General features: G+C 35.6%; 1 protein-coding gene across 1 annotated transcript in view; it reads right to left on the minus strand.

Moving 5' to 3' along the window:
* DNAH7 (dynein axonemal heavy chain 7) overlaps positions 1 to 16,162 on the minus strand; it is a 208,981-nt gene that overhangs the window by 155,180 nt on the left and 37,639 nt on the right. The window contains 5 exon segments of the mRNA XM_081050696.1: positions 1,155 to 1,301; positions 3,412 to 3,636; positions 6,053 to 6,131; positions 8,518 to 8,645; positions 9,398 to 9,670. Coding sequence (XP_080906822.1) covers positions 1,155 to 1,301; positions 3,412 to 3,636; positions 6,053 to 6,131; positions 8,518 to 8,645; positions 9,398 to 9,670 — 852 coding nt within the window.

A 16,162-nucleotide genomic window follows, 5' to 3' on the forward strand; every position in this document is an offset into this window, starting at 1 on the left:
AGAACTCATGAACTTTTAGTATACACAGCATTGTATTAGTTGTTGTGGAAATTTTTTTAAAATATTACATTGCAAAGTACCAACTCCAAGGAGTTAGTAATCCAGCTGAGGAGATGACAAGACGTAAGTACTAGAAAGTTATATAGCAATTATTCAATAATAATATAAGGCAAAAGAAGACATATCTTAGAGCAGTACCTGTTTAATATAAAATGAATAGCATATACGAAAAAAAAATACTATCACTCAGAGACAAGAGAACCTGCTGTGAAATAGTTTGGTCACAGGAGCTTCTGTAGAGAAGGTACAACCAGAGCTGGGTCTTGAAGAAAACAGAGTAAGAAGATGCAAAGAAAGCATTAATTTCTTCTTAGTTTGTTGTGAAATATGTAAGGATGTCAGTGGTTTAGAGGAGAAGTCTATAGAATTGAAATGTTTGAGCTCCATATATAAATTACCCATGTACTTAAAATTTCAGTGGCATTGGTTTAAAAAAATGTATGAAGTTTATTTCTCTTATCTCAACATGTGTTTGCATATTTATGATTATCATAAACTGTTTACCTGATCTGATATTAAAATCTTTCAATGTAAGGAAAACAGAGCACCATAATATGATCTGTTTTCATATTTCCCCTTTTTATAAAAAACACAATTAAAAATATCAGACATCTTACATGGCAAAGGATATGGCTTGTCCCCCTCCAGCTTCTTTTAATGAGAAAGTTGGTTTCTGAAATGGTAATACTGGGGGAAAAACTGGCTTGATGGGAGAAAATAATGGGCCTAATTTAAAAACACAGCCATCAATTCTGGTTTTTATGAGGATAAGAAAACTAAACAGTAACCAGGTGCTATCACATGATGCAAATGTTTAAATGACACAAAATAAAAACTGAGAAGCAGATGGAGCTATGACTCTATATTTCAAATAAAAGACGAAGGCCACTGAAATATCATCACTACCAACAGAAAACAGCAATGCTGCTCCTCCTTGAAGCACATCTATAAAATCTATTTGTACCATTTATATTATTCTCTAAATAAATGTAGTCAAACTTTTTATTTGAATCAATTTCTTAAAGGTGAATACACAATGCAATTTCAGTGCTCTTTCTTTTGAATTAATGTTCTTTAGAATTTTAAAAATATACCTTGTCTGCTGCTAAGTCCAACTTTCCATTCAGTATTTGAGCCTTTTTCAGATATCGTTGTATATCCTGAAGATCTCCAAATGAATAAAATTCTTCTGACTGCTTGGCGTAACTGTCTAATTCCTCCACAAACCGTTCACACCGTAACTAATAAAAAAATGTATTTGCAGTTACTAATTTTAAAAGGTAAAACCCCTATCATCAAGAGAAAATTTAAATATGTGTAAGGATTATCAGAATTATTATATATTTTGACACTGGCAAAATATAAAGAAAGGGATGATCTGGAGCATAACCGGGATCTAAAATATGCAGAAGTTTTAAGAGTTGTATTTAAAATTAATGATTAAGATTCTTGTGATTCACAAATTAGACAAAGTTTAACCTTGTATTATCAATGTAAGACGTTCTAACAAAATGAGTAAGATAGTGCTAGACAATGGTATTTTTAGTATGCTAACAAATGATTTATAAGTATTTGAAAAAATCTCATAATAATCAAGTATGGATGAAAAGAAAACTCCAATTTTTAAAGGGTTATAAACCTATATGAGGCATTTTTACAAACAACTGGAAAGAAAAACTAATATATTTGTGTTCTGATATTCAAACATTTCTTTAATTAGCAATGCTAAAATGAAGTATTCCAAGGTTATTTTTTCTTGTCCCATGGGTTTTCTTCATAAGAAATGTGTTAGGTAAATAAATCCAGATTCAAAAGCCTAAAATCTATAGCCTTTCAATTTAATCGGGTATGTGTTTTTTTTAACGAGATAGGCTTATTATAAAATTGTCTTTGGTAAAACAATCTGAATGAAATGGATCTAAAAAACAGTTCTTAAAATATTCAAAAGTCAAATCTAGGTTATTTAAAAATAGATTTTTGTTTTTTATGGATTATCTAGGTTTATTTCTGTCCTTTTTTTCTTTAGTTTCCTGGCAAATTTATTGCTCTGGTTCCATGGGGGAATGAAAATGAGAGAAATATTCCATCAACAGTATGTGTAGTTTGTAGAATAATATACTTTAAAGTAAAGTATAGATAATTGTAGGCCACCTAGCATTTTCTAAGAGTCTATTATATTGAAACTTAAGTGCCTAATATTTATTATTCATGATGTTTTCTACAAGTGTTTACAATTCTAAAATGGCCTAAATGTAAAACAAATATAGGCTACAATTTAAAATTAAGGTTGATTGGTTTGTTTAAGTCGATGAATTATTATCCACACAACATATTCTTTCAATAACTGTATTTGCAATAGCAGGATAGAAAGATGCTAGGCTCGCTATCAGAGGACATTTCTCCTGGCTGACCCGGAACAAGCCTCTTCACTTTCGAAAACTGTGTTGTTGCTTTTTTCATTTGTAAAATGAGACTGAAAATACTATCATTTATTCAGACAACAGCTATGTTTTGCTCTCAACATTTCTGTGTGTCAGGCTCTGTGCTGGCCAGTGGAATATAAATGGAAAACAGGTGAAAATCAAACAGCTCTGCTGTCAAGGAGCTAATCGTCTAATGGGCAGGTAGACCTGAAAATAATAACAAAATGATCAGATGATTAGTCCAGTGGAAATGTGTGAAAAGTGCAACGGGAGCAGAGGAGAAGCAGCACTGAGGGCTAGGAAGGCTTCTCAGGAAGTTAACCGAGTACGCTAGATGGACGAGTGTGTGTTTGGGCAGGAGTGTCCTCCAGAGCAAAAGGAAAGAATGTGCAAGATATGGGAGGTATGGGAGAGCAGGGACTTCAAGTTTGCTTAGGGTTACTGAAAAGTCAAGAACAAGGAGTGGGGAGAGGTAAATGAGGCTGGACAGGTAGAGAGGGGAAAAGTACAAACCCTCATATGTAGGACCAAAAAAAAAAAAAAAGGTTAGAGTAATTAAATGTTAAGAGTGACGATTCTAGCCCTAGTTCTTAGGGGAGTTTGAGCAATCATAATGGGTGAAAGGGAGCTTTGACATTAAATGATATAAATAAAATAACTCAAAAGAGCACGATAAACTATATAAAATAAGTACTACTTTTATTAATGGTCATATATCAGTAATGTATTCAAACGTTTTCTCCCTTGAAAGGTCAAGAAATGATGCCACATTGAGCCAGTATAATGTGCAATATCTTCTACTAAGATTTATAGTATGAGAAAGCTAAAAATCTATGTCCTGTGAAATAGAGTTACAATGCTACAAAAGAAGTTAAAATTTAAACATGTCCAGAAAATGAAAATAATTTAAAATAACTGTGATGCCAACCTTAAGACCGTCTTGATATTGTTCTGTTTTCTCTTTAATGATTTTCCTGTGTTCATCAAAAATTTCTTCCATTCTTCCGTACCACTGGAAAACATTATTATTTAGCCTAATGTCTGCTGGAGAAAAGTTGGTATACTCAATGAGGAAGGCGAGGCAGTTTTTAGAATCCACCAGTCTCTGTCCTAGTTCAATCATATCAACTGTCTCTACTTTTTGAATATAAGCCTGAGGGAAAACAAAAATTACAGATGGCATTTTAATGAACAGCTCATGTCAAAAACAGCATGAGGAAATGCACTGCATAAATACGTACAGACTTGTTAGAAGTACTATAGACTTTTGGTTTCAGATAGAGGACTGCAGAATAGTTTAGTCTCATCAATCCCAAACACCTCTACTGAAATAGCAGGGAAACAATAAAATATACTAAACAACACGTAAAAAGCACTGGAAAACCAGAGAACAATGCTGACTTTCTGGAAGATATGAAGCAAGTGTCATCTGATGGTATCATTTATTCTGTGTGTGAGTGGGTGAATGTACAGTGTGTGTATTTGTGTGTGTGTGTGTGCGTGTACATAAACACATGCACATGCCCTTGCGTATGTATATACTTGTATATACGTATACCTCCCTCAAAGCTCTTTTGGTACATATTAATTTATTTACATATCGTAATAATATAAATGCCTAAGTAAACCTGCTACTCCACTGAAAAATGAGAAAACTCGCAATTACTTGTAACTACCTATGTTCACCTTCCCTATCTTATACGTGACCCTCCGTCTATGAAGTAAAATTTTGTTTTTCTTTATTCTAATGTTTTTAAAACTCTTTAAACTTTTTTTTTGATCTCTAATTTCATCTTTCTAGCTTTCTGTCTTCATTCTTTCGTTCTCTAGTGTTTTTTACATATATATGTGTATATATGTATACATATATATACACATATATATGACATCACATGTTTATAAAGAGCAGAATTCACACTAAACTATAAAGAATCATAAATTATAGAAAAACAAACTTTTACTTTTTACTTTGTACAATCCCACATTGTTTAATTTTTTACTTTTGTAGTTAAAAAGAAAAAACAAGCAACATTGCCTAGAAATCTTTCATTGATGTATCATCTTAATTAGACTAAATGTTTTTATGTTGCAAATGCAAACAAATAAGATGCAAACCATATGGTTTCCATAAGTAACAAAATGTCTGACTGGAAATATATCTTTGTAATTTGTTTAATCAACCTTCTATACAGTCAAACTGAGTTTTTATTTCCTCTTATTGACAATAAATAACTAATTTCTGTACTGAATAAATTAAGAACCTATTTGCCTTTGCAGCAATAAACTTTTTTAAGGTACAAAAATATTTTAAATACCAGTTAATGAATCCCATTTGCTAATTCTGTTAAAAGATGCTATGAACAATAGAAATTCACACAAATATACCCAAATTCCTAAATATTTCCAGTGATGGATAGAAGGGTAAATAAATGACACTCTTCACACTCAGTATTCATTTTTCCAAAGGAATTTACAATTAGGGGACTCCCTAGCTATGTTTATAATCATCCATAATCGTATCACTTGATGTCCTACAATAATTAATATACAAATATTCTAAGAGTATATGTGTGTGTATTTGATACACACACACACACACACACACACACACACACATAAATTCACACACTAAGAACCCCAGTCCAATACAAATACTTTTAAAATTAGGACTCTTTTAGTTAGAGCTGATATGTAAAAGTTGGTTCTAATAATTTTTAACAAATCTTTGTTTAAGTGAAAAATTTAAAGAATGTACAATATTATTTGAATGTCTTTTACAATTTCCTGCATGAAATAACATGAAAAACTATGAAAGTGAGACATCCAATATTTTCCGTACTATAATTCCTATACACAAAACATAATACATTTCAGCAAACTATAAGAGAAAAGTTTAATTTATAATAAAAGACAGACCATAGGAAACACAATAAAATATCACTTAAACATTATTTGTTGACAAAAAACATGAAAGGTGATCACTTATCTAGGATTGCCCAAGATAGTCCTACTTTATGCCTTTCGCATGGCAATAATTATTAACAGCGCTCTCAATAATATCCTGGCAGATGATTGCATTACTAACTTCACTACTGCGCCTCTCCCTGTCTCTATGCCCTGTATCATTCTCTCACTCTGACTCTGTGGCCAGATGACTTCCTTGGGTCACTGGGATGTTAGCTAATGTGACACAAGGACAAACTTGAAAAGCACTTGGACAGTTGAGCTTGCTTTTGTGCCTCTACCATGCCATGGGAACATGCCCAGGTGAGCCTGCTGGAATCTGAGAGACGAGAGGAGCAGCGTCTAACTGCTGAACAGTTATGATACTTAACCCAGATGAGAACTAGCTGAGTGAATGAATGATCTGATAGAGACCAGAAGAAGCATGTAGGAGTGCCCAGCCTAAATCACCAAACTGCAGGCTCATGAGCTAAGAACAAAAAAAATTATTTTAAACCTATTTTAACTTTTTGAGTGCTTTGTTCTTATCATGTCAAAAATATAAGAGCTGGGGGAAAATAATTAACTTATACACATACAAGTATAAAGAGTTTATAAAACAGTACCTTCATTTCCATTAGTTCTGCTGTATTTGGAGGAGTACTAAGAGCTTTTTCAGCTATCTTTTCAAATTCATTACATAAACTGAAACAACAGATAAAAACAATCTCAAATAATTAATTCCATTCCTAAAGATGTTACTATGTACTATTTAAATGATGCATTATATGAAAAATAAAGTAACGTTATTTTACCTATATGACATCTAATTAATTAAAAGCAAATTTGCGTTCATTTACTTATTCATTCAATACACATATAGTGATCGTCTACCACATCCCCAACTACAGTATTAAATGATACAGAAACAGATAAAAGGTAGTCATGATACTCAAGTAGTTCACAATCTATAGGAAAGACAATCACTTCCAACCTAAGTATTAAGGGCTCTACCAGAGAGTTAGTTGAGATGGCACCAAAAAATAGTGGTACAAAGGAAGGGAGTGATTAAGTTTATTTGGAGGGAATGGTTAAAATGGGCCTGTATGCTCAGAAACTTCTGGCAATATGTAAACATTTCCTACTGATTTGGGTTATGGCTACCATACATAATGAACTTACTGTGAGGCAAAAAAGAAAAAAAAGTGTAGTGGATACTAAGGAAGTCCAGATAAACATACAAATTTCTTCAAGAAGATTGGCTGTAAGGGTAAAGGAGAGAGAAATAGCATGATGCAGATGTTGGCTTGAAGTGGGGGTTGGAAGATGGAAGAGGGTTTTGAACATGTTTGTAAATTTCAGAAGTGGACTCAACAGTGAAAGAGAAATTTAAGTTACAGAGGAGATGACTGGTGGAGCCAGCTCCAGAGGGATGGGAAGCAATGGGGCTGAGCTCACAGGCAGAGAGAAGAACTTCAAATGCTTTCTGGGAATGTGGAGAGACAGGTAGGAAAGACTCCCGCTTTCTGACTCTTACTTTCTGAGGATATGGGGAAACAGGTATGAAAGGGCTCATGGAGAGGTGAGTTGAGACACAGAGAAGCAAGAATTTGAGAGCACTCATATCTAATGGTTCTGTATATAATCAGGACACATCCGTCCTGATGTGTCCTCTGTACATCCAGTGAGTCTGGTGAAAGGCATAATTAGGAGAAAAGGGGGAAAAACAGAATTGGCATAAGTTCAGAGGGTAGTTAAGAGGCAGGAAAAATAGCTGTGAAGTTACAATAAATATTTCATTCAGCATGGAAAGCTACAAGCGAAAGACATTTTCACTGTTCTTCTATTACTTTTAGAGGAAAAGGTGCTTGAAGCTGATTATGATTCTGGTTCCTAGATAAGCGACCCAAAGCCAAGTCTTCTTTCACCTTGTGCCTCCCTCTTCAGCCTTACCCCTCACCTCTCTTCCCTTACTGTGTCTGTGAAAAAAACACAAACCACTCCTAGTTCTTGGAATACACTATGCCATTTTCATACCTCACTCCATTCTACATAGTATTTTCTTTACCTGGAGTTTCACCCATGTTATTGATCTGGCAGACTCTTACTCATCCTTCAAAATGAATTCACACATCACTTCCTCTTTGCAGCCTTCCCTGATTTTCCCCTCTCCCCCAACCTCCACCCTGAAAGAAAACTGTTTCGTTCTCTGTTCTACTTCTGTGGCTCAGTACAGTCCTTACTTTGCACTACTGTAATTTGTTGGTTTGTATGTCTATGCAACACGGTAACTTTCTTCAGCAGTTTTATTCATATTTAGAGTCCAAGTACCAAGTGTTTTGCTTAACACATGGTAGATAAATAAAGCTTCCTTCAGGCTCCTTTACAGCCTGAAAGAGATATTTTTTTAATGATATTTTTCCTCTCTAATATCATAACTATACAAAACAAATTCTGATTATTAGGGGGTTTGTTTCATGTAACTGATATCAGAAAAGCGGCTCCCAGAGCAACACAACACCAGTTGTTGGAAGACTAGCTATACTTTCTGTCTTAAATAAGCAGTAAGTATTCTGCTTTACATATTAGCATCATCCTGTGAGTTTACTTAACATGGGTCAGTTTTCCTAAAAATCTCCAGGTTAGTCAACAGTGAGTTTTTAGTTTACACAAAAAGTTACTACGGACTTGAAGAGTATTTACAGCAAAATGAAGTTCCAAATGTGAGGGTCCTTTAGGACCCATGACAACTATTGTGTAAATCCACTTTGAAAGCCTGCTTTGTGTATTGATTACACAAGTTTAAATATCTGAACTTACATAATGTTCACCTGACTTGTGCAAATGAAATGCAAAATATTTTAATACCATCTTAATTCAGACAATTGGAAAGGCACATTTGTGGTGAAATAATAACAATAATAATAATCACAAAATAACACTTAAAGCCAAGTGGAAATAAGTTTGACATTATTTTTTTTTCTTTTGGGTCTTTTATGACACTGCTCCAATCTATTACTTTAGTTGAATGATAATTGATTCTATTTCACATCCACTCCAAATAAAAATATAATCAATTTCATGTAAATACCTTGTATTTAATTCCTGATGATCTCTGAACATTTTAGCTATAAGTTTTCCACAAATAATTTCTGCTCGCTTCACCAAAGCTCTGATTAATTCCTCACAGCGTATTTCAAACATTCCTAAACGAATAGTCTGCAACGTTAAATACTAGTTTAATAAACATGAAAAAAAAAGGCCCCCACAGTTTTGCCTTTCTCACAATATTGATTTTGTGTTTGTGTGTGTGTGATCTAACAAGACTGAGGGTTTTTTGTTTTGTTTTTCTTTGTTTTAAATATAATGCAGGCAGGTTTTCTAAATTCTCACTTATTTTTACAACTATCTTCTGGGTAAATCTCCTTGAAAACTTTGTTATATTAGAAGCCAATTCTACTTCAGGATAATAATGGATATAAAACTGTAGAGAATTGACTTATTGCTAAATAGTTTGGAATTTAAATGTTATATTTTCTCTGTACACAAAAGGAACATGTTCATGGTAGAAATTTTAGAAAATATGAAAAAGGACTAAAGGAGAAAATTTTAATTTACCAGTCTCCTATAAACAGAAGTAACCACATTTTGGTGTACCTACCATATTTTCCAAGGGATTTATAAATGCTAAAGAAAAAAATTAAGTTCTCAGAATTATTGAGAGGTCAAATAGAGTACTTAAAAGTTCGGCCTGTAGTAGACTTTCAGTTCTATGAACATGAAAAACATGTCTGTTTTGTCTACCTCCATATATCCAGGGTTTACCACAGTGGTTAGCTCAATAAATATTTTTCCTTTTGATACATAGTAATGGTCTAACTCTTTCCCTGCATATCTAAAAACACATCCTGATCAACCTGGGAAAAGATCATTAGATACAGAGAACAGTTATACAAAACTGGGTCATTTACCTTTCTACATGTGTACTGTATTTCCTCTATTAGTTTTTGGTATTTGCGAATTTCTTGTATTATTTTCTCATAAGGATGGTTTTCTGCAAGGAAAGCATCAACATCTTGCTCAGCTTTTCTGGTAATCAAAAAATCATACTTGTCATAGAGTCTGAGGTGCTCAGTAGGTGCCACGCTCTCTCTCATTACCACTTCCTTAATCTTTTCTTTGTGAGCATCAACAATTTCCTTCAGAATTATCGGCTTTAAGGTTTCTGGTTTAGAGTCACTTTCCTAAAAAAGGGAAAATATGTTAGTTATATAAAATACCTTAAATTAAGGTAACTGTATCATTTATCTTTGTAAAAATGCCAATCTTACTTACCATATTGACTTTTTTAAATTCACAAGGCCTTTCTAATCTCTATAGAAAGATATGCAGTCTAATCACAGCAGTATTTTAAATATCTAGGTTTCATATAACTTTTTGTTTTCCCTTAATGCTACCTACCTAGTTGTGTTTTGTTTTGTTTTTCTGTATGGGTAAAAGAACAGTCACTTGCAAATATACACACAATAAGAAAATATAAAAACAGCAAAATTCACATTTTATTTGTGCAATTGTGTATGCTAGCTTTATAAAGCAGTGCCTGCACTATACACTATTTTAAAAAAATAAACTAGCTCAATGTCATATCATTATACTCTGATCACAGTAATTTTTCACTTTGAGGTGTAATGTATCCGGAACAAAGAAAGATTGTTTACTCATTCATTGACCTGTGATCTTTGATTCTGTGAACAGCAACTAGAGCAGACTAAAATCCCTAGTTGCAAAATTTGCATTCTGTTATCACCATTAGAATAATGGTAGGCAAGAATGGATCAGACAACCCTTTCAAATAAGCAAAGAAATCTCAACAGCTTGTTTCCGTTTCTCAAATAAGAGGACAAGTAAACGTGTCCAACTGGTTTATCATCTTGGATCAAGTTACACTTAAACATATATGTGCTCTACCTGTCATCCAGAAGGGATTATTTAGCTGTAACAAACAAGAACCATTGTCTGTAGTGGATATTCTACAGCATTCACATTGATAATATCAAAGGATTTCTTAGAGAACTGGGTAATCTGGTCAGGTATCCAGGGTGCATTTGTCTGCTATCTCCCCTTATGGGCATTTCAGGAAATAATTTTGATTAGAACTACTAAATGCTTCATGAGAATATCAGTGAATCCTACCATCACCATCACCACCACCACCTCGCTCTTATTCTCAGTAGATACTGGTGTCATCTTTTCTGGGATGACTTTAGAACTTTAGGATAAAACAATCTCTATTATGTACTATATACTATGTACAATTATTGGATCCAATGTGAAATGTTAATATTCGTTATAGTGTTTCTTAAATCTATTAACATCTTGTCTAATTTCTAAAGCTTATGGATCTATCTTTCCAAACATAACTGGATACCAGTAATTCAGAACTATATTAGAAAATACGCTTTTGAAATGAATTTTAATCAGTTCCTATCAAGAGTTAAGAGAAATTGTATTTTGTTCAAGTGTTGAAAAGCATATCAAATTAGATCATGAGGTGGTGATGTGCTTGGACTAACAGCACCTTAGCCCCCAGTAGGTTTGCCTTCCACTGGGGGAAAAAAAGCGTGTTTTAATTTCCCTTTCAGTTTCCATCAAAGATTGTGATAAGAAACAGCTATATGAATTCCACTTCTGCAGCTGCTGTCAAAGATCATTAAGAGCATGTTCAATTATCTTACTCAAAGCACCCTCTATATCACTTATTTCTAAACTTGACTGATTGCCAGAATTATCCAGGAGTATTTTACCGTACCTATTTCTGAGTACTGATTGTCATTGTCAATCCACATCTTGAGGGTGAGGGGTGGTGGTAGTCAAGATCTTTGGATTTATATTTCTAAAATGTCACCAGAGAGGGAAATCCAAGACGGCGGAGTAAACACTTGCCTGCTTCCTTCAATGAACATGAAAAATTACAACTGAATTATAGAACAATCAACCTGAAGAACCATCTGAAGTCTGGCTAAACAGAAGTTTTATAACTAAGAATATAGAGAAGAAGCCACGTCAAGACTGGTACAAGGGGCAGAGAGGCAAAATGAACCGGCCTCAACCTCTGTATGGTTGTTGAGAATAAGGAGGGGTATTTCAACTGTGGAGGATCCCCCCAGAAGAGTGAGGGACCCCAACCCCCCATACTGGGCTCCCCAGCTCAGAGTACCAGTGCCAGGAAGAGGAGCCCCCACAACATCTAGCTATGCAAAACAGTGGGAATTCTGACCATCCAGATGGGACAGAAGGCTACGGGAAACCCACATGTCCTCTTACAGGGACTGAGCACAGACCCACTCACTCATAGGCACCGACCACAGGCTCTGGAGGAGGGAGAGTGACTTGGGTTGGGCGGCAGACTGAGGTCTGTGGCTTCAGAGCGAGGGCTGGAGAACAGTCGCTGTTTTCCCTGTGTGGGGTCCTTCTCCTTTGCAGCTGGAAGGTGGGTGCCATCTTTACTGTGTTGGACCCGCCCCAATGTGGCCACATCCGAATCTGATTGGTCTGGTGAGCTCCACTGCTCCACCCTGCTGACTCAGTGGGCCCCCTTTCTACTCAACTCTACAAATACTGGAGGTACTTTCTCTGTGAGCAGCCAGCCACATCTGCTTTGTACTCTTTCTTGGAAAACTATCAGAAGTGGAGCGGGTAGCAACTGGCCTCCATGTGCTCTGAGCAGATCTAGACTCAGCAGTGGCATCAAACCAGAACCTACACTAACCTAGTGACCACAACTCTTCCCACTCTAGTAACCCCTAAGACCCTGCCTCACCCAACTTGCATACTGCACGAGGCTCTATCCGTGGCTAAACCTTAAGGGAGCTGGCAGGTGGAAGCAGGCCTGAGATGTCCTGGCTTTTTGCAGAGTTACCCCAAGCTGATGGCAGTCATTCTCAGTTTACAGTGTGGCCTGTCCCATAGCACAGGCAGCAAATGACCACAGACCGCTTTGTAGCTCCTACCAGGTAGTCCCCGGCTGCTCACAGGCAGTAGCTGACCTGGGCCTGCACTAGAGCCCCTCCCAAGAGGGCCCAGAACCAACATACTTGGAGGTTGGCTTCAAACTACAGCAGAGCATCACCCAATTAGCCCCACAAGCAGCACACACAAAAGGCAATCTCAACAGGTAACAGACCCTACTGGTGTGAATCCCAATGGGGTAAGCCCCACACACAGCAGCCCCTAAGCTGTGGATGTGGCTAAATCCCACAGCCAATTAGCCTGAGGGTCAATCCCATCCAGTGAAGTGCCAATAGCAATCAAGCTCAACTATAACAGGAAAGGACACACAACCCACACAAGGGACATTCCTGGAGCACCCAGCTCAAGTGATCAGGGAGACTGTGCCAGGGCCCCACAAGTCACCTACTACATAAGGTCACCTGGCCAAGACTGGCAGACATTGCAGTCCTACCTAATACATATAAACAAACACAGAGAGGCAGCCAAAATGAGGAAAAAAAGAAATATGTCCCAAATGGAAGAAAAGGACAAAACTCCAGAAACAGAACTAAACAAAATGAAGGCAAACAACTTACCAGATACAGAGTTCAAAACAATGGTTATAAAGATGCTCAAGGAACTTAGTGAGAACTTCAATAGAGAGATAGCAAGCCTGAAAAAGGACATAGAAACCATAAAGAAGAACTAGTCAGAAGTGAAGAATACAATAACTGAAATAAAGAATGCACTAGAAGGAATCACCAGCAGACTAGATGAAGCAGAGGATTGATTCAGCAATTTGGAAGACAAGGTAGCAGAAAACACCCAATTGGAACAGCAAAAAGCAAAAAAAAATAAAAAAATAAAAAAATAATCCAAGAGAATGAGAAGAGTTTAAGAGACCTCTGGGACAATATCAAGCATAACAACATTTGCATGATAGGGGTACCAGAAGGAGAAGAGAGAAAGCAAGAGATTGAGAACCTATTTGAAGAAATAATGACTGAAAACATGCCTAACCTGGGAAAGGAAATAGACATACAAGTCCAGAAAGTGCAGAGAGTCCCAAACAGGATGAACCCAAATAGGCCCACGCCAAGACACATGATAATTATAATGCCAAATATTAAAGACAAAGAAATAATCTTAAAAGCATCAAGAGAAAAGCAGTTACAAGGGAGCTTCCACAAGAGTATCAGCTGATATCTCAACAGAAACTTTGCAGGCCAGAAGGAATTGGCAGGAAATATTCAAAGTAATGAAAAGCAAGGATCTACAACCAAGACTACTCTACCCAGCAAGGCTATCATTTAGAATCAAAGGACAGATAAAGAGCTTCCCAGACAAGAAAAATCTAAAGGAGTTCACCACCACTAAACTAGTATTACAAGGAATGTCAGAGGGACTTCTTTGAGATTAAAAAAAAAAAATCATAATGATGAATAATAAAATGGCAATAGTTACATGTCTATAAACAATTATTTTCAATGTAAATGGATTAAATGCTCCAATCAAAACACATAGGGTAGTTGAATAGATAAGAAAACAAAACACTTACATGTGCTGCCTACAAGAGACTCACTTCAGATTGAAAGACACACAAGACTGAAAGTAAAGGGATGGAAAAATATATTTCTTGAAAATGGAAATGAAAACTAAAACAAAAAAAGCTGGTGTAGTAATACTTATACCAGACAAAACAGACTTTAAAACAAAGGCTATAAAAAGAGACAAAGGACTCAGTAATTCCACTTCTGGGTATTTATCCAAAGAAATCCGAAATACTACTTTGAGGGAACATGTGTATACATATGTTCATTGCAGCATTGTTTACAATGTCCAAGATGTGAGGCAGCCTGGGTGTCCATTGATGGAAGAATGGATAAAGAGGAGGTGATACATACATACAATGAAATATTACTGAGCCATGGAAGGGAATGGGTTCTTGCCATCTATAGCGACATGAATGGATCTGGAGGGTATTGTGCTGAGTGGAGTGTCAGAGAAAGACAGATTCAGTGCGATTTGGCTTATTTGTGGAATCTAAAGAACAAAATAAACAAACAAAACAGAAATACACTCATAGATACAGAAAACATTTTGATGGTGGCCAGATGGCAGGGGATTTGGGGGTGTGGGTGAAAAAGGGAACAGGATGAGGAAGTACAAATTGGTTGCTACAAAGTAGTCATGGGGATGTAGGGTATAGCATAAAGACCGTGTTTCCACGAAAATAAGACCTACCCAGACCATTAGCTCTAATGCATCTTTTGGAGGAAAAATTAATATAAGACCTGGTCATATTATATTATATTATATTATATTATATTATATTATATTATATTATAATATTATATTATATTAAACACCGGGTCTTATATTAAAATAAGACTGGGTCTTATATTAATTTTTGCTCCAAAAGGCAACTTAGAGCTGATGGTCCGGCTAGGTCTTATTTTCGGGGAAACATGGGAATATATCCATAATATTGTAATAGCTATGTATGGCGTCAGATGGGTACTAGATTTGTTGGAGTAAAAGATGGGTGGGGTTCAGGGCAGAGTGAAAAAGTGGAAGGGGTTAAGAAATACAAATGGGTAGTTACAAAATAGTCATGGAGATGTAAAGTAAAGCATACAGAATATACTCAGTGATATGGTAGTAACTATGTATAGTGCCAGATGGGCACTGGACAAGTCAGGAGATCACTTCTTAAATTATATAAATGTCTAACCACTACACTATACACCTGAAATTAATATAAAATAATGTTGAATGTCAACTGTGATTTAAAAATTTTAAAAGGGGGAAAAGATGAAGGGGAATAAGAGGTCTAAATTTCCAGGTATAAACCAAATAAGTCATGGAGATGTAATGTATAGCATGGGGCATATAGTCAATAATATTGTGATAGCATGATACAGTGTCAGATGGGTGCTGGACTTATCATGGTGATCACTTCTTTAGGAATATAGATGTATAATAACTATGGTGTACCCCTAAAACTAATATAATATTGTATGTTAACTATATTTTTAATAAAAATCTTTTTAAAATGTCACCAGGTGATGTTGATACATAGGATTTCAGAACCATTACTCCCATTTAAGACCTATCTCTAAAAATTGCATGCCAGGAAAAAATATCATTTTCTCTTTGAGGAATCTAAATGAACTGTTTATTCCTATTCAAAACTTGTCATATTTTCCTCTTTACTTTAGAAACTGTGAGCTTGGAGGCATATTTGTAACCATAAACACACAGCAATTGTATTCATTCAGATGATTATGACACTTTTTTCTACTTTGAGTTTTGTCTAGTAATTCATACACTTATTATACGTTTCATAAGCTACCTCAAATCATTCTTGAAAAAAGGCAGGGTATGAAAAGAATAGAAACGGATGCAATAGATAGAGTGGAATTAAATAAAGGACAAAATAAACAGTAAGTTTCTTGAAAGATTCTATTTATGGCAGTATGAGGAATAGATATCCTGAAAACAACTACCTAGTTCAAAACATATAAATATGCTGGGGAAAAATGCTAAATATAACTTTAATAATGCATAGTTAAGGAAGCAACATGACAATAAAAGTCTGAGGAGCCCAATGTGAGAGAAAGCATGAATTGAGAGGTCATTGTGTCTGCCCTGACCCCTGATGGTCTAAATTTTGCTTTAATGAATCTCCAGCAAGGTATGTGTGTGTACATGTGTATATGTGTGTGTGTGTGGTGTGTTGGGCA

Source organism: Rhinolophus hipposideros (assembly GCF_964194185.1).
Source record: "Rhinolophus hipposideros genome assembly, chromosome: 6".
Classification (NCBI taxonomy): Eukaryota; Metazoa; Chordata; class Mammalia; order Chiroptera; family Rhinolophidae; genus Rhinolophus; species Rhinolophus hipposideros.